The 25,619-nt window shown below is 32.5% G+C and overlaps 1 protein-coding gene across 2 annotated transcripts in view; it reads left to right on the plus strand.

Annotated features, from left to right (window-relative positions):
- Positions 1-25,619, plus strand: part of LOC130899110 (neuroligin-4, Y-linked) — a 530,244-nt gene that overhangs the window by 428,612 nt on the left and 76,013 nt on the right. For both annotated transcript variants that reach the window (XM_057808881.1, XM_057808882.1), the window contains exon 5: positions 3,240-3,721. In XM_057808881.1, the coding sequence (XP_057664864.1) occupies positions 3,240-3,721 (482 nt within the window). The remainder of the gene's footprint in view (positions 1-3,239; positions 3,722-25,619) is intronic.

The following is a 25,619-nucleotide window of genomic DNA, read 5'->3' on the forward strand; positions in this document are numbered from 1 at the left end:
TTTATTCAATTGATTCCGCGCCAGAAATATAAAATCATTTTGTGCCAAATTCTCTTTCAGCCAATCGATTATAACACCCTTGCGGTCTGGATGGCGGCTATGGTATAAATCATTCATTACTATTTTATTTTTTTATACGCTGCGCTTCGACCGCTACGGTTAAATAGCAAAGAAACTGCTAATAACAAATTGCATACAAAGCAGTCTGCTCCTCACATTCACTGTGTATTTTTAGACAGTTTAGTTTCTTTTGAGAATGGTATTGTAACATTCAACGTATTTTAATGACCAGAAAAGTTATAATTGATATTTTTTTTAAATGCAAGGAGATTATTTGAGATAGACTCTATATCAAAATTAATTATCCTAGTATATGCGTGCGTGAGTTTTCTTGCACATTATATTTAAATCAGAAAGATTAGTTAGTTATTAAATGCGATTCAACCATTAATATAAAATATAAAATAAAATCAATTTATTATCAAAAAAATCTGTAAGCATTTTATGACACCACTCTTCGAAATTCCATTACTTTGATTTTTATTTACCACATAAAATCGCGTGACGATAAAAAGAACAATCTAAATTGATAGATGTTCTAAATAAAGTATACGCACTTCCTGGAATATAAACTAATACACCCTCGGGTACAGGAAAGGAGTTTTATGAGTGTATAGACTGACAGTTGAGTATTGCGGAAATATTTCATTTTTTCGTCCATTAGAATTTGTTTTATGATCTTGGGTTAGGTTAGATTAAGATGGATGAATGAGTTTCCTGAAACATCGTGGATTTATTGAATGTGATAATCATGATTTCATAATCATTTGTATGATATCTCACTATTTAACATTAATTGATAGGTGAAAAAAAACTAATTCATGATAAAACATCGAATTCGCAACGGAAGTATCAACACTTTTGGACTAACGTAGAAGTTTCTGTGCTGAGTGAATAATCCTTAGATAATGATTTAAATAGAACAACAATATAGCTTCGAAAATAACCACAAATCGCATTGATCATTTTGGCGTGCCTCGAAAACAAAGGTCACAGTTTTTATTTCTATTTCTCATCCTTTCTGCACGGAAATAGACAAAGCTACAAAAAAAATTCTTAAAATAATCTCTGAGATTTTATTGTTGTTCGAGGAAAAAATAGAAGGAAAAATGTATTGATTTTGTCTCAGAGAGATTTTTTATATTTTATCTGAACTAATAATTCATTTTTTTTATATATTACACGGAGTAAGGATCTGAGATTTATATACATCGAAAGTAGAGGAAACGACTTTGAAATCAGTTATAATTACGATTCGCCGTTAAATAACCTACTACGACGTATGTTCGATCGTTTCAAAAGAATAATCATTTCTTCATAACATTTCTGTGTCTATATCGATGCCACCACGATATAAATTATTCACCTTCTGCAAACTAAATCAAATACTGAGTTAATGAATTTGATCAAGAAGTCAACAATTTGTATACGAAACCTTCTTAACAAAGAAATGCTATTCACAACATACTGACCAAATACTTGAATTTTGCACCTATATAAATCTAAAAATGGGTATAGAAAGCTTCAAAATTGTTTATAAACCATTGTACCCGAGGACAAATATACACATTCATGTTTTTTGCTTTTCCATTGACTAGCTATAATTCATTTCTTATTACATCCTGTTTTCTCCTACTATCAAGTAAATGCTATTTTAGGTCCTCCTAAAATTTGGCCACGCACATTTTTTGCTTGCTGTTACCGTTTTAGCATAGCCTATGATACTACTTGTTGACTTCGCGCTGGCACAGCAACTCCATTCTTTGTACTTCAAGTAGTTCTCTTATATCCTCACCACTTATTGAGCTTAATCTCTTACCGGCGAGCATTTTTTTGAGACCGGCGAATGGCCAGTAGTCACTGATGGCCACATCTGGACTATACGTTGGATAAGAAAGCAATTTCGGAGTTTAATTCGTTCAGTTCGATACAGTTGTTTTTTTTTTCGACATACGAGGCCATTTTTTCATAACCTTCCCAGATGATTGTTGTGTCTTTTGTAGTTTCAGACGTGGTTCACCGGGTGCAGTCCACTCAGAAAATGATCGTTTTGATTTCAGAGCTAAGTGATGGATCCATGTTTCATTCATTGTCACATATCGACGTAAAAAATTTGATTTATTATTTGTTAACGTGGCCAAACACTACTCTGATTCTTCAACACGTTGTTGTTTTTGATGGATTGTTAGTAAACGGCGCACCAACTTTGAAAAAAGCTTTCTCATGGTCAATTGTTCATGCATAATTGTAATCACACTACCTTCTGATATATTCATGGCATCAGCTATCACAAGTAATGTCAATTTACGATTAGACATAACCAATTTGTGGACTTTTTTGATGTTTTCTGGAGTAACCAGCTCAATTGGACGACCAGAATATTCACTATCATCGGTGTCAATACGATCACGTTTTAATTTAAGCGAACCAATAACAAAGAGTTCTTTTCGATTGATCAGAGTCCGGATAACACTTTTGAAGGCACTGCTGAGCTTGTAAAGTATTTTTTTCAAAAAGCAATGATAAATTAGCACAGGAAATTGTTTTGAATCCAATGTTTTGAAAACAACAAAAGTAGCTTCGCTTAAATGGCTCTCACTTTTTTTTAACTGATCGAAATGTCATGAAATTTTACACATAGTCTTTTGAAAGTTGGTACTTCATACACGTCTTATTGAGTGGTGTATTATTTCATCTAATGGTTCTCGATTCGTTTTTCTCCGGTATTCTGATTCTCCAATCTGCACTGTATATACATCTTCTTGTTTGTTTAGTTGATATTCTTCTTTTTAATTAGATTACTTGGGTACGTTCGGTTTATTACCATTACATTTTCTTTGACCTTTATTGATCATCACGCAGACGTATATAAATTTTAGTACTTTTTTCTGGATATGGTCTTATTTTTTGAAATCTCATCACTATAACTTATTTGCATTTATTATACAACTCTCTCTTTATCCAATCTCCTTCAAAATTTCATCAACAATTTACTTTAATTTTTTATCAATAATACTATGTCATCAGCGTACGTGATTAGCAGATGCGCAAAATTCCTCGATATGTAATTCAGATATCTCCAATAAATTATATGATAATGATAAAAAATCAGAAAACCTATATCAACACATTCCATATTGTAATGCATTTGTGCTCTAAATGATCGTTTTACTTTTCAGGTGGCGACAGTGCGCATTATAACGAGTTCGACAGTAACAATATAAAACCGCTTAAACCCGAGCCCCAGAATGCTATTACCATTCTAAATAACGTCTTGTTGCGAAAATCAGTCATTTCGAAGCTTTCTAGATACGATTTACTATTAGGGGTTGTGAAAGCTGAAGCTTATTTCGCATTCAACGGAGAAGACGTTCAATACGGAATCGAAGCGGACAGAAGATCGAAAATACTAAGAACTTTCGTTCGAAATACTTATAGTTATCACTTGTCGGAAATCTTAGCGACGATAGTAAACGAGTATACTGACTGGGAACGGCCGGTTCAACATCCGATTAATATTAGGGACGAAACCCTTGAGGCTCTATCAGATGCACAATACGTAGCTCCTGTTATACATACTGCAGATTTGCACTCTGCTGAACACCGGAATTCGTACTTGTACGTGTTTGATTATCAAACCAAGTTTGGAGATTATCCACAGGTGAGTAATTTCTATTGTCACACAATTCCAAATCTAGTATTTACATGAACAATAGTTAAACCTATATGTATTGAAAATTAGTATACATGGGTTGGAAATGAAATATTTTCAGTTCAAGTTCAATATTTTGAGAATAAATCTATAAAGAAGGAGATGCGAAAAGTTTCCATTGAAAGTAATGATTAGTACAAGTATGTTAAAAATCTGAAATTATGAAGCTATAGGTTTTGAATCATGCTGAGTGGGATTTTCGATACCCACTACGCTTGAATCTAATTAACACAACGTGAAATACGTCAATAATGTACATCCACATTTCGTGATAGGCCAGGTGATATGATCAAGATAATGTAATTAAGTATAAGGTAAGCTTGATTTACAAATTTGAATGAATATATAAATACGATGAAAACAAAGGCTTGGCTTAATAACCATATTTGAACACCGACGATAATGCACACAGTGGACGTTACAAAAAGACTGTCACCGACGGCAATATCAAAAAGGTCCACAAAATGATTTTAGATAACAACATAGTAATGTTGAAACCTTAAAAAATCAAAGGAACGGGGTGGAAATATCGTTAATGAATATTTGAGTATGCGAATGCTCTAATTCAAAAAGGGTGCCTAGCAAGCCGACAATCTGCTAAAAACAACAACAATTGATGATTCTTAGATGTATCTGGAGCTGCTCAATACTAACAAACTAAAATATTTACGCAGAGATAATTAACAATGGCTTTATCATACAGGTTATGTCAACAATATTTTGGGATACGTATGGTATAATATTGTAATATTTTTCTAATTCATTCAAACTATTTTAAATGATGAGGTGAATTTATACACACTGTCTTTTATACACTCAATTCATTTATAAATTTATACTAGACACTAGAATAATCAACTTATATAATCAAATATTCACTACCTTATAATTTATTTTAATTCACAGGTTCCTGTTTGTTATTTTCTTTTCTTTATGATGTCTCTTAATCATAAATTAAACCAGCTCATGAACAAAGTGTGAGAAAACATGTAAATAAAAACAAATTTTATGCTTCCATTATGAACGAATAGGGCTGGCTTCACGATCCAAGTCATGGACTATTTCGTAGCAATATTAATCGACTATTACAAAAAGAAAGAAATCCATCTATTCCGACTATTATTGGAACGGTTAGGAACGAAATCGAGTGAAGATGGCCCTATGTGGAAGAAAAGAAAATGCTGTTTCATCACGATAATGCACCGGGTCACAAATAAATAAGAACGGTGCAAAATTGCATGAATAGGATCTGAAATTGCTTTTTCATCCACCGTATTCTCCAGGTATGGCCCCCAGAGATTTTTTTGTTCTCAGATCTCAAAAAGTTGGCTATTAAAAGGTTATCGCCGAAAAGAGACCCATTTTGAAGCTAAAGAAAAATCGTAATATCAAAATGGTATCGAAAAATTGGGCAAGCGGCTGTGTATAATCATAAAATCATTACATAAACTTCGTTAGTTCTCTCAATTTTTGATAGGAAAAGTCTTTTTATTTCCACACGAAAAATTATTATTGTGAATTCATAGAAACAATTACACCTGATGTGAAATTTGTGTATAAAATTAATTTTATAGTGGTATTTCTAGTAATTCCGTCTCTGAGTAATCGGTTATCTCACGTTGAGTAATGACTTATTTCCGCAGAGATGTGTGATTTTCAACAAAGAAAGAGCCTCCGACAATGGAAAGCTTTTTTTAACATCGCCTAAAGGACTCCTGTTGTTCTCTAGATCTTAAAACAAGAAACACTCGGTTGTAATTTTTTCCTGCAAAAAATACTTTTGGTAAAGCAAAGATGAATTTCATTGTTGGAAATGTCTTGTTAAATTTTTTCCAGCATTTCTACCGATCGGTTCGAGAATGTTCCTGAAAAAATGTGTGCAGTAAACATCGGATACAAGTGAAACAATTTGATATTTGTTGAGGATAAATTAAATAATAATCGTAGTGTATAATAGAGTTCATAAAGTAACATTTCTCTATTATTCATAATTCGACTTTCATCTTCAATAGTGAAATTTTTTTCACAAATAGATAAAACGTTCAAATACCACTAATGAAACTATTCTGGGAACAATGAAGAGAGCCAGATGACAGGAATGTACTGCAGCAGCAAATCAAGCAAAATCGTGAACACTAAGTAAGGAATTACAGGAAGGTATTCATTCACCGTAAATACGGAAGAACCAATTTGGTAGCCTAGTGTCAGAACAGAAAACTTATAAAAGAACGGACTTTTCCAAATAATCAAATTATACAAAAAAGAAGACTATCGACATATGTTAAGTTTCCCTCAACTTTATTTGCGGAAAATGTACTCAAGAATCTATCAGATTTGTAACCTATGCTAACCATCCAATACATAATTAATAACTTGAATTACTCTATATAAATAAAGTATAATATTCCTATCTTTCAATAAATTTTGGTTATTGCTTCATTTCTGTCTTATTTCTTCTCAGGTTTTCCGATACTATATGTCTTTCTTTTGGTTTATGTATTGTTTTATTTTGCTATATTTTTTTGCCTTTCCATGTAGCCTAACCACCTCAATTGTTATCTTTCTACAGTTGTCATTATGGATTCTAGATGAGCATCATTTTCACATATATCATTGCTTCCATTGCAATTCACTAAATACTAAGTTACATCATACAGTCGACAATAGGGTTTGCACGTCATGAAAAATAGGAAAACCTTTTATTGAATTCGATTTTCAATTTTTTCAGGAAAATCACCACGATAAGCTAAATTACATGAATTCGTCTAATATTCACGATGAATCATTTGAAGTATATATTGTATTCACTTTCAATTGAAAATACTTCAACATTGTGTTTTCCGCTCTGTAGCTGTCAGATTAAGATAAAATAAACAGAATTACTATGCCACTAAAGGAGTTCGAAGAGCACTGCTAGATTAACGATAATATCACCATCAACCCCGTTCTTACGCCAATCTTTTTTTTTTTCTATATATATACCTTATCGACTGAATTTTCTTCATCATAACGGCACTACAACTACTTCGACTGCTACAGTAAATAGTGTTCTCCGCACCTACAACCAAATAAGTTCCTTTATTCTCATCTGTAACACACAACTTAGTTGTTTCTTATATTACTGCTTGATGCGAGTTTTGTTTTCATTGCCTATCATTATAAAAAATTTGAAAGAAATTGGAGGAACGTGCTCGATCCTTTTTTGATTAGAGATGCTTTGATTCTTCAGTAGTAGCAGTTTTCTACATATTTTATCATTTATTAATCCGTTGAGTAGCTATAATAATAACAGTGGCTTAACACCACTATTATGCTTGCACCACAAAAATGCTCTCTAGATCATCTCGTTGAGGTGGATCAGTTCCCAAAATCCATGTCTACATCTTCTCGCTTATTTCTCGCCACAACTTCTTATTTCCTGTCTTCTACTACCATTTTCTAACTCCCATTTTGCTCAGGTCATCTTTTAGCTCTTTTATCCATATTTTCTCAGGCCTGCTGCACTTCTTCTACCATGGAATATATCATCCTCCGTTTTGTAAGTAGTTTGATTTCCAATAATTTCCTATCAGCATGGTAGGCTCGATTTATATCAGTTTTTTTCTTCAATCTCAGTACTCCTGTCTCCTCGATTATTAATCATAATGACAAGGTAATTGAACTTTCCTATTTCAATAATTCATATTCGCCAACTTTAACCTTTTCCTCGTGACATTGCTTTCCGAATCTCATTATTTTTGTTCTGCTTCCGTTGATTTTCAATCCCATCCATTTTCCCTTTGTAACTACCTCATTGTCTCCATTATAGATATCCTCTTGGTTACAAGTACCATATCGTCACCGTAGGCGATTATGTAGCCTTAAATTCCACCCACGCATTTATTCCCATGCCAATTTGAATAGTGTTGTCGAAGGCAAGTCTCCTTGCCTTACTCCTTTATCAATTACAAACTCATCAGATTTTTTTAGGTGTTAGTATGCTGCCTTTTGTTTTGCTCCTAGTCATATTGACTAACGCAGTTCTGCTTCTATACCATGTTCTTTTAGTGCTAGTCAGAAAAATGTTGTTTAATTCAATATCGATTATTCGCCTTCTATAAGTACCAGTTATATACCATTTAACTGATCTTTTTGAGGAAGAGCCTCCAGCTTGAAACTTTAAAGATCATGCTTCAAGATAAATACTGTGTAGTAACTATAGTAACACTCTAATAAACCAGACCAAGCTTGAACTTGTCACCGCTTATCTAAATATATTAGAATAATATAAATAATAATTGAAATAGATGTAGCGTCAGTAATTGCTAGATTCACCATATAGTTTTTTATCACACCTTGTAACAATAATATCAATACCCTCTATATAATGTTACCAAGTTAATCAATGAACGTGGCTAATTATTGTTCAGTCAATCATTGAATATAGCAAAATGATCAGACAATCATGATGACAAATTACGGTAGGGGCACAATACATCACACAACATTTACAGTTATTCCTCCAAAGGTTTACATCATAATCCATTATGATTTAGTTCCTAATTAGAATAGTCAGTTCATTTGTCTCCACCATCAAGATAGTCTGAAGCTTATTCAGTGAAATAATTCCGGAAATGGTTATTTGACCAATTTAATCGCAAGAAATTATAAACCATTCGATCAATTCGTCATGATAGAGAAATTAATTGCTGCTTTGGTTGGGGTGCTTTTAAATGGGATTGTTTTGCGTGCGTAGCTACGCAAAATTCTGAGAATCGGATAAATCAATATATTTATATTTTTTTCTGTTGTTGAATTTTCATTCTTTTAAGTCTCTTTTTATTGATATTTAGACGTTGTCGATGTCAAGTCAAATTTTGATAAAGGTGTCGAAACGTCAATTTTTTAGCTGTTTTGAAATATTATTTTCAATCAGAAGAGACAATTCAAAAACAAAAATATATGAAAAATTCTAAGAAATGAAGAACTATAGAAGTTTGTATTTATTTTTATTGCTATAATGTGGTTTTAGAACTTAAGAACTGAATACTAAGATTAATAAGTCTAGCCTGGCTTTGAGACGAATGAATATTAAAATTTTGTCTTTAATGAAGATGTGGAAATCAATCAAGGCTTCTAACCACATCAAAATATATCCTGAGTGACAGTCAAATGTATTTTAACATTGGTATCAACTGAACAAAAGATATTTTAGTCCAAAAATAAAATCTTTGTAGCACACTTTCTTGCTGAATTTCAAGCATATTGGCTGGTCACATTTTATGTATTCATAATTTGCCTTCCTCTCTTAATATCTAACATTTGATAGAATATTGCTAGGGGCCATCTGAACTGAAAAAATATATCGCACATTTCATGTCTAGCAAGTCCACACCAACTTTCTTTCTATTGTAGAAACAAACCATTTTAGGTTTGTTTTTTCTCTCCCCTTTTTCAATACTGTGGTGCATTGATGACACCAATATACCAATATATTTAGACACAACAGACAGCAAAGTTGTATTGCCTGCAAATCCATATAGGGTTGACCCCACTTTTCTCTTGGAGATGGTAGGAATTCAGGAGGTATTTCTCTTGTGTTTTATTATAGAAAATATTCTACATCAAATGCTTTCCTTCAATATATTCCCCTCCCCTCGCCACACACCTTTCCATACGTTTTTCCATTGATCTAAGTAGTGCTGGAAGTCTTCTTTGGCGAGTGCCTTTAGGAGCTTTGCCGTTTTTGCTTTACCGCTTCCATCGATCGGGTCATTTTCAAAGCAGATCTTTTTCTAACCTTTCTAGCCTTTCAAGAAAATCTGAGCAGACCTGTTAAGGCAAGAGCTTTTGGTCAGGAGTTAGATTTTCTCATACAAACTTCGCACAAACTTTTGTCATGTGTAATTCTTTTTGTAAAATTTATCTAACCGTTTCTTTATCGGCGTTTACACCCTCGGCAATCATCCGGATGCTCATTCGGCGATCTGCACGCACAATTTGGTTGATTTTGGTCACTGTTTGCAGAGTTAAAACAGTTACAGGGCGACCTGAGCGCTGGTCATCTTTAGTGCTCTCTCAGCCCTCACTCGTCACACATGGTTTTCGGCACGGGAAAAAAACACGTTCGTTTCAAACCGCTACTGCACAAATACTAAAATAGTGACGGAAATGTATTTTGGGACGGGCATAGACAAGATATCTAGATACCCAACGCCCTACTCCTTGTTACGCCTCGTTATTTATTAGCCAGACCTCGTACGTTAGAGATCAATTTCCAAGGGCATCGACAAACTCAATACCATAAAGAATAAAATACGATATGCATCGCACGACGGCTCACATCCAACAGTAGGTTACAAATAACAATAGGCGGGAAACTATTGGACAGCTACTGAGCAGGAGATTGCGAACGAACCATCAGGGGTGCCAATTTCGAAGAGCCAAATTTCCCGTCCGGTCTTGGAGTAATTGATACCGAACAGTTATAAGCATATATAAACATCCATAACACAACAAATTCCTTTGCGAATCAGTCGTTTTATTATAAAAAAGTCAAAAATTAAAAAAATTTCAACCCACCACTCATAAAAATTGAACAAACATATCCAAGTTAGTGGAATTTATAATTGTTAGGGTTCAGAGAATCGAAAAAGAAAAACGGATTAACCAGTCTGCTAATCGCATTTGCTCACGATGTACTAAAGTTGAAATAATTCTATATTATAGTATGATACGATTCCTATTCCATATACACGACAAATAGTTTTCAACGACTAATTTTTGCGTTTTTAAATAAAACACTGTTTCAATTTAAAGATTCAAAAGTTGCATCCTTATTCATTATAGACGTGATTCTCTTTAGAACAGTTATTTCGTTATATCAAACTTCACGCCCAATTATACATGGTTTATGATTAAATCGAGTTTCAATTCACTTTCTGCTCTTTCAAAGTCCATTCACTGAGTCGACACACTTGCTGTATACACAAAGCTAATTGAGAGAGAAACAGTGTAATGAAAAAGAATTTGTCAAAAGCTAAAAATTAATTTGCAGAGAATCAGCGAAGTGCAAGAGTTTGTTTGTCTGGAAAAAATGTTTGTATTTGATAGAGACCGTTAAAAAACTGGAAATATAACAAAAAACTTGAAAAATCATATCCAATATTTTGTTTTATAAGTGAGAACAGCCAGTGAACTGAGCTCAATAATTGTAACGGAATTGGACTTATACAGATATCAAAAGAGTTCTAATGAAAAATTTGAGTATCAGATAAATTCAAATATTTAGACCAAAACAATGGAAATCATTCTTCTATGGATTTTCGTGGACGTTAATCAACCTTTCACAAACAATTAACCACGACAAATGATCATCCTTGAATTATTCATTGTTTCACTCCATCACAAACAAGAATGTGTTATCAGATGTTAATGTTAAAATAATTAAAAGCTGTCCCTTGTTTTCAGAATATTCGTATATACATGGAAGATGTTAGTAATCCAAGTGAATGATATTTTATTCAAATCCCTAATCAAACTTCTTGTTAGTGTGACACTTTAACCAACCTCAAATACAAAGGGATTAATTAATATTTTAAAACAAGCTTACGTTCGCAGACCGTAGTGTAGTCTCAACAATTTGTGGCAAATAGAATTTCCGATGTGATTTTACCCTTCTCACAGTTAGAGACATATTCAACAATATCATCATTCACTTGTTCAGGTTCATTTAAAGGCATTTCTCCGTATTTCTATATAAGGAGTGTGCCCTTTCGTTCGATTTTAATAAAATAATTTTGCTGCAATATGAGTAAAAAACATATTACTACTGTTTTTCATTGGTTAGGATCAATTCAGTTGACAATATTTACTCAATTGATTTTTCAACATAACAAGTGGTACCGTAAACCGGAGCTAGTTAGGCACATTTTCAAAAAGTGGTTCGCAAAATATTTCAAAAAAATTTTTTACACCGACAGTACTGAAGAGCATTGCAATAAGTAAATTATAAATAGTTTCAAAGGAAATTATTCATTGGGCGCCCAAGTTATGAATTTCATTTTAGTTCATGTTACTCTGAATTTTGAGGAAATAAGTAAAGTAGTAAAGACGAAAAAAATGAAATCTATAATTTTTTTTGGTAAACACAAAATTGGGTGGAATGTCCATTTATAATAGTAATTATAACTACCAAACTGAATGAATATTTATTTAAAACAGTGAAGAAATTAAGCTAATCCAAAACTGTAAAAAGCCTCATATTAATCTCTATCCGAATTTTCACATCGCTCACACGTGAAGTAGGGAACTTTGCTGCCGTGATTACAGAAACCGCATATCTATTGTCGACATTTTGTGCCCATTATCCAATCTATCTGGCTCTTGCAATATTTCCACTGAATGCGACAAATTCCGCATTTGAAGTTATCATTCGTTCTATTTTGTTTTGTACGTGATTCACGTGGCAGTACGTTTTTTTTCTTTGGATTGTCGCCTTTCTTGAAAGTCTGGAGTAGATGCAGCTTCTATCATCGAGACAGATTTGCCGATGTCACCAGAGTCTTCATTCATTGCAAAAGAGTTGATGAATCTCTTGTTTCGAAAGCTGGGGATTTCTAGGTTTAATAGTTCGCAAAACTCTGGATTCGAAAGTAAATCTATCTACGGATAGATTTTTACTGGTTCGATTTTTTCACATATAACATATCATTCAGCTTGTTTAGTTTTTCTTCAAATATTTTGAATATTCCTTTTACACGTATTGTGGCTCAGTAGTTACTTCTAACTGGATTTTTAACATTCGAGTTTTTGAAAAAATTAATTTGTTTAAAAAAATTGATAAAACTCCAAGGGATGGAATATGTTTATTTGTGGTGTACCGATTGAGTCCTTTGGGTGTGGTTGAGCTCCCAACCTGGCGGTAGAACTGCGGAAAAAATAATAAGGAAGGGAATAGAAACACGGAGATAATCACTATAGAGGAAACGAGTAGGTAGAAGAGATTGGAATAACAAGGAGATGAGGAATATAAAAAAATAAATTCATATTTTTTTCAAATATATACCAAACAGAAATCTATTCGTTCTGTTCTCAAATAAATAGAAAATATTGATTTAAAACAACATGAAGTTAATAAAAACAATAGGAATTTTTAGAGCATATAACAATAAAAATATATAGGAAAAACTTCATCACAAATTTTACCAAATTTACTGTAATTTAAGCAATTTTAGAGAGTAGATAGATGGAGGACGATTTAGTAATGAAACTGAAGTTTCAATGAAGAATTAATTCAAAGAATGAATTCTTTGAATTGAGTGTAAGGTCTATAACAAATTAATTTCTTCGAAAACTGGCTAGAAAACGTTAGAATAAATGAATCAAAAGTGACTACTGTGCCACAATACGTGAACAAAGGAATATTCAAAATGTATGCAGAGAAACGTAACAAGCCGAATGGCATGTTACACACTCTTTCTTTCTTGACTCTCGGAAACTATCCCTCGGTGTTGTCTAAGAAGATCAATGAGAGAGGAATCTATATATCTACCAATAGCTTCAGTGTATCTCGAAATACTATCGAGAATTCTCTTAAGCAATCAAGTAGGATCGGAAGGGTATAAACCAGTTACCAAGTTTTGCCTAATATTAGCACACACTGCTTTCAATAATTTGGAAAGCAGCACTGGGAACTGGTCTTTGGAAGGTTCCAGAGTAAGCGACTTTCCATTTCCCAGGTGTCCAAAATTTCCCTTTACTTGGCTTTCATCGGTGGAAATATAGCAGCATCAAGCAGCTGCATCAGGTTCTCTGGCGACCTCTGAATACTTTCTTGTGAAAATGATTTGGTGAAAAGCGATTCCGGATACAAGAGAAGGTTATGGAAAAGACGAGTGATTTCTACAAATTGGAAATACGCTGGACTAAGTGTATGAAATTAGAAAGATTATGTTGTGAACTAATTTTTTGTTTTACCCAGTCACTTTTTCATTGAAAATTATAGCCCTCTTATATGGCTGTAATTCCTGTCTTTGTATATAATGGTAAATCTTAATAGCCGGAATCATTCAACAGGGCTGAATTTTTTCTGAGGTATTCGGCTCAAAAAATCTATACTGTAACGACCAAAGTACATAGCGAATGAAATTATTTTTTTTTTCTCTTTTCACTTTAATCTTTTTCGGTCGTTTGTTCTGACGATACGTCGGGTTGTGAACCAAAGTTAATTAGCAAAGATTTTCTTCTCGTTTATCTCTAAAAAGTTAAGTAATTAGTTTTTCTGGTTGAAACATATCAAAAATATGCTACCGTTACTTCTATAAATTAATGTTTATCTTTTCACGCGTGAATAGAAACTGTTTAATGGATTAAAAGGGTTGAATGATATTAATTCTACTTTTTTATCTTACACTAATGAAACTTACAAAGTTACAGGTTTCTACCCACTTTTTAATAATAATCAAAAAGGGTTAAATTTCCAGAGACAAATATAATATCACTATACTAGACAATAAATGTTCGAAGTTTGAAGACACCACATTGTTTGACAGCCTTCAGTAGTGAACTTTTCTCGTGAATTCATGCAAAAATTAATGATTGATTATTGTTCTCGTTTTATTTGAAAGACTTAGCCTAAGCAATAAAAAAACTAAACATCCTTCGAAAATCAACTATTGCCTACCAGTATTGGAACCATGCTAAACAAGTGGAAGTTGCATTAAGTGATAGAATGAGCTAAAGCTAAAGTACCATTGGCTGGACAACTGTCAAAATTAAACGTGGCCTCGCAAGAACCGATAATGATTAACGATAAGGACGTTTAAAAGAAGACAAAGATATTATGTGAAAGGTTCAAATGATAATGAAAAATCTTGTATACAAATAGCTGCCTCGTTTCTTCATAATGGAAATTGAAGATTCAGGAAAAATTGTGCATTAATATGTAACCACAAAGGAAAATTGAATCCATCATCAGAAACTTGGACCAAAACGTCAGTAATTTTAGTAAGCTGAACTCAATTACTACTACTCTTTTCAAGTAAAAAAAAAATTTGCAAGGAAAGAGATATCGATCAAATGAGCCTATTATTGCTGAAATGGTAGCGTATTTTAATACCAATGCCCTCAATTTCATTTTTTTACTGTATTCGAATTAAATATCATTGGTTCAATAACTCGTCACTGTATATAATACAATGAACTGCAGATATAACTGTATATAAATCTACTCTAATCTCAAAAACCAGAACCTGAATTCCTCCCTATCAGAACAGAACAAAGACACCGCTGTAATTTTAAACGATAAATCAACTCCAAATATAGAAAATTTCCAGTCGAAATATGTCCAAATGAAATAGCCCAGAGATCATTCCATTGAGAAAGGCTAATAGATCGTATCTGAAAGTATGGCTATATTGACTCCCACAAAAGGAACGTTTCATTTTATATTCAAAAGAAATTTCAAGATGTGAAATTATTTTCAATGTACCTCTCCATGCACAGTTTGTTCAGTTATGCGTGAATTTATATTCACTTGAACAAGATATATACGAGGCGTATATGCAAATTCAATTATATATCAAAATAAAAATCAACAATTTCCGCAATTACCTCGATTTATTCTCTATATGTTAAATTTGTGATGATTAAATAGTTTAAACTACTATTGGATCTTTACAGTTTTTGTCATTGTTACGGTTGTCCAAACAGACGTTGGACTTTTTCAAGTGATTTCACAGTACATATTTCGAAGGTATTTAGAAAAAAAAAGAAATAGCAACCATTGATTAACAAAACTTAGAAGAATGTATGAACATTTTAATCTATACTCGTAATTTGAGGAAACATATCTTACGAACAAATAAACAAGCCTATAGAAAATATATAGAATTAACAACTTAACTAGTACAACAAAAGACGTTTTAAAATGATGTTAATCATCCAGTATACAGGGTATTCCGGGACAAAAAATACGGGAGTGAGTAGATGACGTAAAAATACGATGTCTCGTTTCTCTAAAGCGAAATCAGATCTTATATTCAAGTATATTTGATTTATGGGTCGGCTCATGCCCAATGGTTATCAATCCGTAACTTTTACAGGGACAATAATCTAAGAATAGCGAAAATGAATTTAACAAAAAGGCGATCTTTGTTTAACTCGATAGACTTTATGGTTTAGGAGATATGTAGATGTTTGGATCGTTGTATATGCCACACATACCTTTCTAAAAAAATTGTCATAAATTGTAATTATTTATTGAAAATACCAAGAGGAGGTTTTGAAATACAATCAAACGTTTCTAATTGAACTGTATACTCTCGAACATCGTATTACTCATATAAAAAAATTGTATAAAAATTTAGTTGGTTAGCCTACAACTTATCAAATAAAATAAAATGTTCGAAGTGGGCACCTCGCTCTCCTACACACTTCCGGAGTCTACGGAGGCTATTTATTTAAACTTGGAAGGGCATTTCAGTATTCTGCCTTAAAGCGTCACTGTGGAAGTTTATTCAATCCGTTGCATATAACAAGCTTATAAGATATTAGTAAAAATGTTATTGAGATAATTTCTTACATCATTTGAGAATTGGGGAGGGCTCCATCGTGCATGAACCACATTTCTCTGCGAATGTTTAGAGGAATATCACTTAACATTGGTAGGACACCTTTTTTGAGAAATTATATTTATCGCTGACCATTCAGGATGAAAAACTATGGACTCACTAAATTATTACTCACTTTTACTGCTCACGCATTAAAACAAAATCGATGTTGATTCTTTTTTTGGATTGTAACGTGAGAAATTTCATCTGCACATGAATATAAATCATGAAAATTAAGAAAACTCGCATGGTTTGAGTCATAAACCAACAGAAGTCAGCTTGTAAGAGTTGATATAACGATGTCATCTTGCAAGCCAATAGAATTTGGAGTGCCCCAAGGCTCAGTACTAGGCGCTTTTTTGTTTCTTTTGTTTATAAACGCCATCGCCTATTTAGGAATCAGAGGTAAAATATGTCCATTTGCAGACGACACTAGTTTACCTTGGAGCATCACTGATCTCACCACCGTTAATGGTTTCCAAAGAACTGAACTTATCCACCTCCTTAACAGTCCATTATGCCCTTAAGCTGTTAGATAGTTACTTGGGCTGAACAGCAGGGCTCACTGCAGGGACTTCTTCAAAAGATTAAACATTCTGACTCTTCCTTGCTTATTCAGATTAAATGCCTCATTTGTAAGCACGCTTCTCCAATTTCAGAAGGGTCGTGTGAAATCAGCTTCATCAGTATACATCCAAATATCCTCCGTAGATTCCGTTTTTTGTTTTAGATTTATGATAATTTTCTTTAGAATGTCTCTTTATGGCGAACGGTTGTTCAACGATCTAAAAATATCCTAAACCTTATATTTCATACACAAAGGGTACCTTTTTGGTAACTTTAGATTGTACAGGTTGTCCCTGTAGGAGTGTTAACCATTCGACATGAGCCCCCTTTGGCTTTATTTATTCCGTCAAACACACTACATGGACATACGTAATCATCCATCAAAAATTCGTCTTGTTCGAATGTATAATGTAGAGAATCCACCCAAACCACCCCGTAAATCCCAAGTGAAAAAAAATTACAATATACTAAGTAATAGTTTGCTTTGAAATTTGTTTGTTATATAGTTTTGTAAGCAGCGCTTTAAATGTTACGGCTAGATTTGGAGGAGGTGGCTCATTATTAATAAGTAGGGCACGAAAAATTCCATCTCCATCCATCCCCCTCGCTGTTGTTGCTTGCCTTTACCGTTCTCACCCAATTAAAAACTTGAATTACGTAGAAGCTATAAGATTCACCGTTGATAAGCACCGCCAAAACATCAATTGCTGTCATTGAAAATGAAAGAATTTTATGTTTTTTCGACGGTCGTTCGAAGAGACTTTGTAGCAAATAGGAAGAACTAATTAAATTTTGTTTTCACCGATCACATGATACTAACCGTGTGTTAATTAATCTCTTTACAAACAAGGTTACGAGTTTCACTGTTTTTCAATAATAGGATAAGCGGTTTTCCATTTTCTGATTAAAAAAAGTACATGTCCAGATTAATTGACTGAATGGCTCATCCATCATTATTACTGAAGCTATAATCATGAATTTCTTACAGCAGTTTATAACGTAACTTACCTCTAATGGTGTATTTTTTAATGTACCATACATAAGAGGGCTGAATAAAAAATTTGTATGAAAATCCGGTGAGTTTGAAGTGAGAACCCCTAATAGGGTTGTGTAACTTTTCAATTGGGCTCATAATCGAGACATTCTCATTCTACTTCATAGTAAAGTCTTGATACTTTAAGTTTATGCATAGCATCGATACTAGAAAGAGTTTCAGACATTTTTAGCAGTACTTTCTCACTCCAAGAAATTCAGTAAGTCAGCTGTGAATGCCAAAAAAACCAAGAAAAATTGTAGTGAAAAATTTCTAGTCTCTGGATGCTCGAATCGTACTAGAACTTACTTATATGTAACAGTTGATTAATAGACTGCAGTTTTATTCCGATTTTTCAAAATTCGAGGTTGCAGAGCTAGTAGCAACCATGAGATGATAGATCAGAAAAAGTACAGATAATAAAAATCATTCTACGAAATATATATTTCTTCATACTTTCGCACGTGATATATTTTTAAATCAAAAAATGTTTTGTAAAGCTATGAAATGCTACTTAATAATCATATAACTCATTATAACTTAACTCAATGAATTTTTTCAAGAATCACTTGAATAAAACTCAAGTTTCTTAAAAAAAGGATTCTTTAAATTCAAAAGTCGGCACTGTTTCTGATAATGAATTTTATGTATATCTTGAAGCAAATTATTAGAATATATAAACTTTTCCACTTATTTGATGTTGTTATGAATAATCAACATTCCATATTAACTCTTGATTGAATCATAATTGAAATGAAATCAAATCTAGAAGTTAAGGCTAACAAACAAACATTCGGTTGTCTCGTTCAATTATTATAAGCTAATTAAGTGCTGTAAACATATGAATCTTTTCTGTTTTGTTGACATTGACGTTCAACCCTTCTCATTAAATGTAACTGTAAACATTGTGGAATTTTGTAGAAAACAGATAACATGGAATATTTCTGTTTCTTTGCTGATTATGACTGAATTAATGATTTGATATATACAGATTATTTTGTGGAAATTTAATTTGGTAGTATAGTATCATGATTCGTCAAAATAATCCAAGAGATAACAAGCGCATGAAGCGACTCATTACTATAACTGTACATAGATATTATATATTTAAATTTCGAAAATTTAATTTTGAAAACTTTATTAACACAAATTACAATTTTACAAATGAATGAACTCTATTAATTTCAAGCGATTGAATTAACAAGATTCATTGAATGAACTAGATTCATTGAACGAACTAAATTCATTAAAAATATGTTCACAACAATCCTATTTTCTGCTAAAATATATGCTGACACATGTTTACAGAATATGATCTTTTTGCGTTTTAATTCTAAAAATAATCTAAATTTTTCTTCAAGTAACTATAGTATAGTTTTTTCATGAAGAAAAGTATAATTTTTGATATTTCGTATTGCGAATGATAAACCATAAGAAATTTTCCAAATAATTCATAAACAAATTACACCAGTTCATCAAAATCTATTATATTTCAAAAATAACTGCCAAACTGAATGACTGTAACTTTATTAATTCTACAGTTTTTGAAAAACATAATTAAAACTGAAATTATTCAACAAAATTAGTTGTCACGTACATATCTCTACCTCTGTCTGTTGCTTTTCAATCAAGTCCTGTAGAGATCCTTTACCGTGAAGCTGATGAGCCTCTACCTCAAATTGACAACAGTAGTTTCTTTCTTATGTTGCCTCTGTATCATCTAATTTCTTCAATCTCGTCTACTCTCTATTGATATCAAACTTCATTCAACTATTGGTAATACGAGATACGAAAAACACACAACACCCAAGCAAGTGACCAAAAATATATTTCAATAAATAATAACTGAAATAAATAATTGAAACTACAATCTTCTATAAGGATGCATCTAACAATGAAACCATAAATACCAGTAATAAAACCATCCCTAATTCCATCCACCTACATTATTCACACAGGTAACTATTCACCAAACTACAGGCCATTAATAACATTTCTCCTTATAAGCTTGTTGCAATATGCTTCAATTTCATGAATTTTAAATAAATTCACCGAGCACCTCATCATTTCCTTATCTTTGCACATTGGCAATGTTGGTAACGAACTAGCACAATTGCTTCTAAAAATACCATCATTGGCAAAATAACTAGTTGAATCTTGACATCTCAGTACCTTTGGTTCTTTCTTAAACAACAAACAACCACTCGATAGGTCACTCTGAATCAAGTTCGCAGACTTGAATAAACTGTGTACACTACCTTTACTGTCAGTGTACAGTGAACACCAGTAACTAAACGTTTGATTTCGAATTTATGTGATTGTTAGATTTCCACAATGCTGGATACTTATTCAAATTTCTGTAATGGATATGCTACAGCTGATGTACTTTTCCGGATGGATTTATAAAGATTTTCTATAAAAGTTTGCATAACGTTTAAGGATCTTTCAGCATTAGTTACGGTCTCTGGTCTGCCAGTTTTAGAGTGACTTTTAGTTGAAGCAATTTATTTAAAAAGTTTCTCAATCCACTAAACTGCAGTTTTGGTAACTTAGTTGCAATTTGGATAAGTTATTAAGTTTTTCCTCTATCACCGTAATCTGTTTTGATTAGAATCACTGAATTCTCAAAATACCGTATTATATTATGAAAGAAATTCTTCAATACACTTAAACACAAAAAGACAGGAAAATCTTCTACTTCTACTAACGAACTGCAAAGCCATTTACACTATGGATGATTTATGAAATATTCGCAAATTGGTACGTTCTAAAAGACTGTATAAGAAAACATAAACCTAGCTGAATACCCTGCAACTACAATTTTACTGAAGCAACATATAATGCTCTACAGTAGAAGCAGACGTAGAAGCAGACCAGCTGATACTCTAGAAAATACTCCTCCACATCAAACCAGTTTCACTCCAAAGTTTCATGACTGGTATAAGTTCATCCCATATGATACCAAAAAAGAAATTATAGTATAAAAACGATCTATGAAATTGATTTATTTTTTATCTGACCAATCAATACGATATTATGATTAGTTTTCCTGATTTTGTCGAATGCTTCTGGCAAACCAATGCTGGTAGACCATTTATAATTGACCAAGTTGTTCTAGTGAAACGGTGGCGACATGTCCAGTTATTTCGAAATACAGGCGACCATTTGCTTCGGAGTGCTTCGTGCGCGAACAACTTCTCTGTTGGAATTGGATATTCTTGGATGACCCATAGTGTCGATAGTCGTTTAGTTTCGGATTCATATGCATATGTCCAGCATTCGTTGCCTGTCACAATCTTATAGACGTCATTTGCGCAAGAACGAATCTTGGCGAGCGGATATAATGCTCAAGAATGCCTCTATCTCTCGGTTTGTCACATGACCATATTGCAATATAAGTTTACGTACAATATAGATGTTTGCTGGCACAACCGCTGATTTTCGTCGACTCGAGATAGTGCTTTATCATCAAAAGTCAAAGTGAATTGATCAGCAGACTGCTGTTGGATTAATCCACGTCGAAATTCATAGAAAATCAACGCACGAAAATGTTTATTTCCATTTTCTGACCAAGATGAATGTTTCCAGTATCTTGAAACAAATCAAATAGCACTAGTATGACAATACGTTCTGAATACGTTCAACATTAAAAATGTCAAACTTTATCATGACGATGTATGATTTGACATATTCACATCAGGATTGCCATATCTCAGAACTTGAGTAGCTACCTTCGTATAAGTGATATAGTTGGATTCATAGGAATGATATAATGAGGAGTTATCTATACGAATCAAATCATACTTCTCCTAATTACATTAAAATGGATAATTTTCAAAGGATAAAGCATTATTGAATAATTTGAAGAACTCATGAATTTTTACTATGATAAAATTGAGAAGGATAAAATGAGAAAAAAATGGAATGGAAATCACTCAATTCAGATTTCAATCGCCCACATTTCATAGTATTCACTCTGTTTTCCTATATCACAACCATTTTTGATAATTTGTTTCAATGGAATACGAAATTTTTTTGTTCTCTACTTATGAATGTTATTCATCATTGTAATACAATTGTGTAGAATAAGTATCGGAATAATATTGAAAAGAAAAACATCTGAATTTGATCGATTTATTTTTTATTTATCGTGAAATTTTTTCATTTAAATTATAAAAGCAATGGAAAGCTTGTATACTTTTGAATTAACGTTTAGAAGATGAAACGTAAATCTTTTTAGATAAAAACTATTGTGACCCTAAATCTGACAGAAAGCGGTGAATGGGGAATTAAATTCCCTGGACAAATCTCACAGATAAACGTAGCTTTGCTTGAATGTGAAGGAACAAGGGATAATACAAAAAAATTAGTCTAAACATGTTCTCATGTAACATATATGTTTAAAATGCGTACATTGTTCATTTTAATTTAAGAGAACCGCTCTTTGTTCAGAATAGAACGTGAAAAAAAACTGAACCATCATATATATACAGGACATGAAAAAAATTCAGCTTCAATGTTTTTAATGAATTTGCAAAAAATATGCTTAGATGTCTCTAACAATTCGAGTTCAATACACAAAGGAAATCTTCTGTAGTATCTTATTTCACATGAATATGGTAGCCTTGATATGTAGTTTGAAGCCTGGGAAAATCAGTAATATGTTTATCTTGGTCATCAACTTTCTACTCAGACTACATTAAATTTGATACTTTGATGTTTCTTTGTTCTACACAATATACATTCTAGAAGTATATACAGGATGATTCATGGAAAACTTTCTATGTAGAGTCCTTCAGAAAGTACTGTGGTTACTAAATATTGCCAACTCCTCTCCTTAATATATTTACAGGGTAATTTGTGAAATTATCCATAAATTCTATTTGGCTATAGTATTAACACATCTCACTCGATGTTTCTAATTTTTCTAAGTCGACCGCATCAAACTACTAGGTTACAGTGTAAGCGGCCCTACGAAAATTGGTTGCTAACCTAATGAAGAAATGTGTTTCTTATATATGAGACAAGAATTGCTTTAGTTTGTATACTGAATAAGAGTTTTAATCCAGGACGTGAACAAAGACTATTAAATCCTGTTCAAATCGAATCTTTTAGGGATGGAACAGAATTTGTAATCATATAAGAGACAATGACAAGTCAATATTATATCTTGAATGTTATTACCAGTGTAATTCTACTACCTTTCGTAACTAATCAGGCAAACATTTCGTGCGAATGTCAAAATTTTTAGGCAATAACATCCGCTGCGGATTTTGCCCAATGCAAATAATGAAGAATAGAGAAACTCCTCAAGAAACTATCAGACACTTGAAGATAAGGATGCATAGTATAGATATTCGATTAGATGTAAATGTAGGAAAAATAATTATTAATTTAATTTGATTCGTTTAGTTTCTGTGAATCAAATGTTTTATTTACTATTACTGTTTTTCCTAGGTTGACCTTGCATATATATTTATCTATTTTTGTGTACACTTCTCAGAAACCTTCATACTCTTGAAGCTTCCACAAGTTCCGTTACGTTAAATATAATAAGAAGGTGCAAAAATTTTGACAGTGTATAGGTAAATCTGAATAGCTGGTCGGATGAATTTTTAATTGAATTTCCAAAGTGTTTGATTCAAAAGTTACGTTAATACGAAAATTTTATCGATATAATACATGTTATTACCTTACTTATACACACGAAAGCTTCCATTGTTTGGAATTATTCAGCAGTTGTGAAAATGGCTAGAACACGATTGTTCAAAATTAATTCACTACTAAATGAAACTCTTTTTAAATACATCACGTGAACAATGTAAATCAAATTTATTCAAATCAATTTATACCAAAAACACGCTTAAAGCATTGGTGTGATAAGAACAAAGCCCGAAGCTCTTTAGGTTACAAAAGCTAATGATATATTTGAAGCCTGAATTGCAGAAAGATACGATCAAAAAATCATTTGAATTGTCATAATAGAGAATAATGACTAATAATGAGAAATGATTTACCATAACAATAAATAGGGGAAAAATTCACAAAACTAGAATAATTGAATGAGACTTCTTAGATGCTTCTATAACTGCAAAGTTCTGCTTAAACATTGATAAAACGAATTTCATCCAAATCTGTTTTTATTTTTTGAAATCACTCTCTCTTTAAAATGCGTTCTTAGGTCCATCCAAATGATATTCTTCTTGCACTCAGACTGACATGCTGGTAATAATTTTAGTCAATTTTTGGTTCTTTCCATAAAATAATTACCAGTGATAAAAAAATGTTATTCACAAATCGTTCTGTATTGGTATGACTCAAATTTAGTAATACATAGGCGACGTTACACCTAGTGCGGTTCATGAGTTCTTAGCCCAACATAGACAAAAAGTCATAAATAGGAAAAACTGTGATTATGCTTCGATATATTCTCTCTTTGTTTCCACACAGTCTTAAGAGCGTCTTGCTGAAGCTTATATGAGACTCTAGAAATATGATGCATCCTTAGAGCCAAAATGTTCGAACATCCACCAATTTCATTCCATCGTCTCTATTTCACCCTTGACCTCATACTTTAGATTGCGAGCAAAAAATAGTGGGTAGAGACCAGATCAAAGCTATATGTTGGGTGCTTAAGCTCCATGAAACGATATCTGTGTACACTAGCATTGGAAAGCAAAGCAAAGTAGACTGTAGCAATGTAAATTTTGCCGCGACTATTTCCTATAACTTTTTTATGCAAATGCTTTGATAAAAACCAATATGCCGCATTAACGGTTGTATTTGCTTCCTTGAATTCAATCAAAAAGTTACCAAAATATTGTTGCCATCACACTATTAGTTGAGAAGGTTGAAAGTTTAGATCATTGCTGAGTATATATACTTAAAAAGAGATTATATTAAGAAACAAAAATGTTTATGGAAAGAGATAAATTATTTCTTTTTACGTCTTAAACTTTTCAGATAACGAGCAAAAAGTGTATAAAGAAGGGGGGGAAATTATATGTGAAAATTAATTGAGATCATGGATGATATAGAATCTGTGGTTATTGATATTGTAGAATATATATCAGAAAATTTGTTTGACAGCAATTTTCAATTATTGAGATTTCTCATACCAGAATTAGTTGTGAATTCTCTTATAAAATTACTCCAAAAAATTCAAACTAGAAACTACGTACAAATCCTTTCTGCCTGCTCAATCAAAATGGTAAAATCAAGGTTGTTATTAAGCTTTGTTCAATTGAATTAATATGAATTCTTTATTAAACTTATTTTCATATCCAAATCAACTATCTTGATTTGTTTCACCACGTAATTTCCTAATTAACTACAGTTGCCAATTATGAAAGCTTCTCTCCAACAGAAGTGGATATCAAGTTCCAAAATGATCATTGAGATTTTCCAGAGAATTCACTACCGATAAATGATGAGTGAATATTTGATGGGAAATTTAATCGTTGTTTTTACATAATTTCTCGTAATTTCTCGTATTTTCATGTCCCCATCCTTATTTCTTCTCATTTTCTAGATCTTAGCAATATAGTGATGTTTTTCTTTTGAGTAGAACTGTTTTTAAGCGGTGAGGTAGGTTTATACACACAGTGTATCTCTTCTCTCTACACTCTATACTCTTCACTACTCACTAAGACTTAAC

Source organism: Diorhabda carinulata, chromosome 10, assembly GCF_026250575.1.
Source record: "Diorhabda carinulata isolate Delta chromosome 10, icDioCari1.1, whole genome shotgun sequence".
Lineage (NCBI taxonomy): Eukaryota > Metazoa > Arthropoda > Insecta > Coleoptera > Chrysomelidae > Diorhabda > Diorhabda carinulata.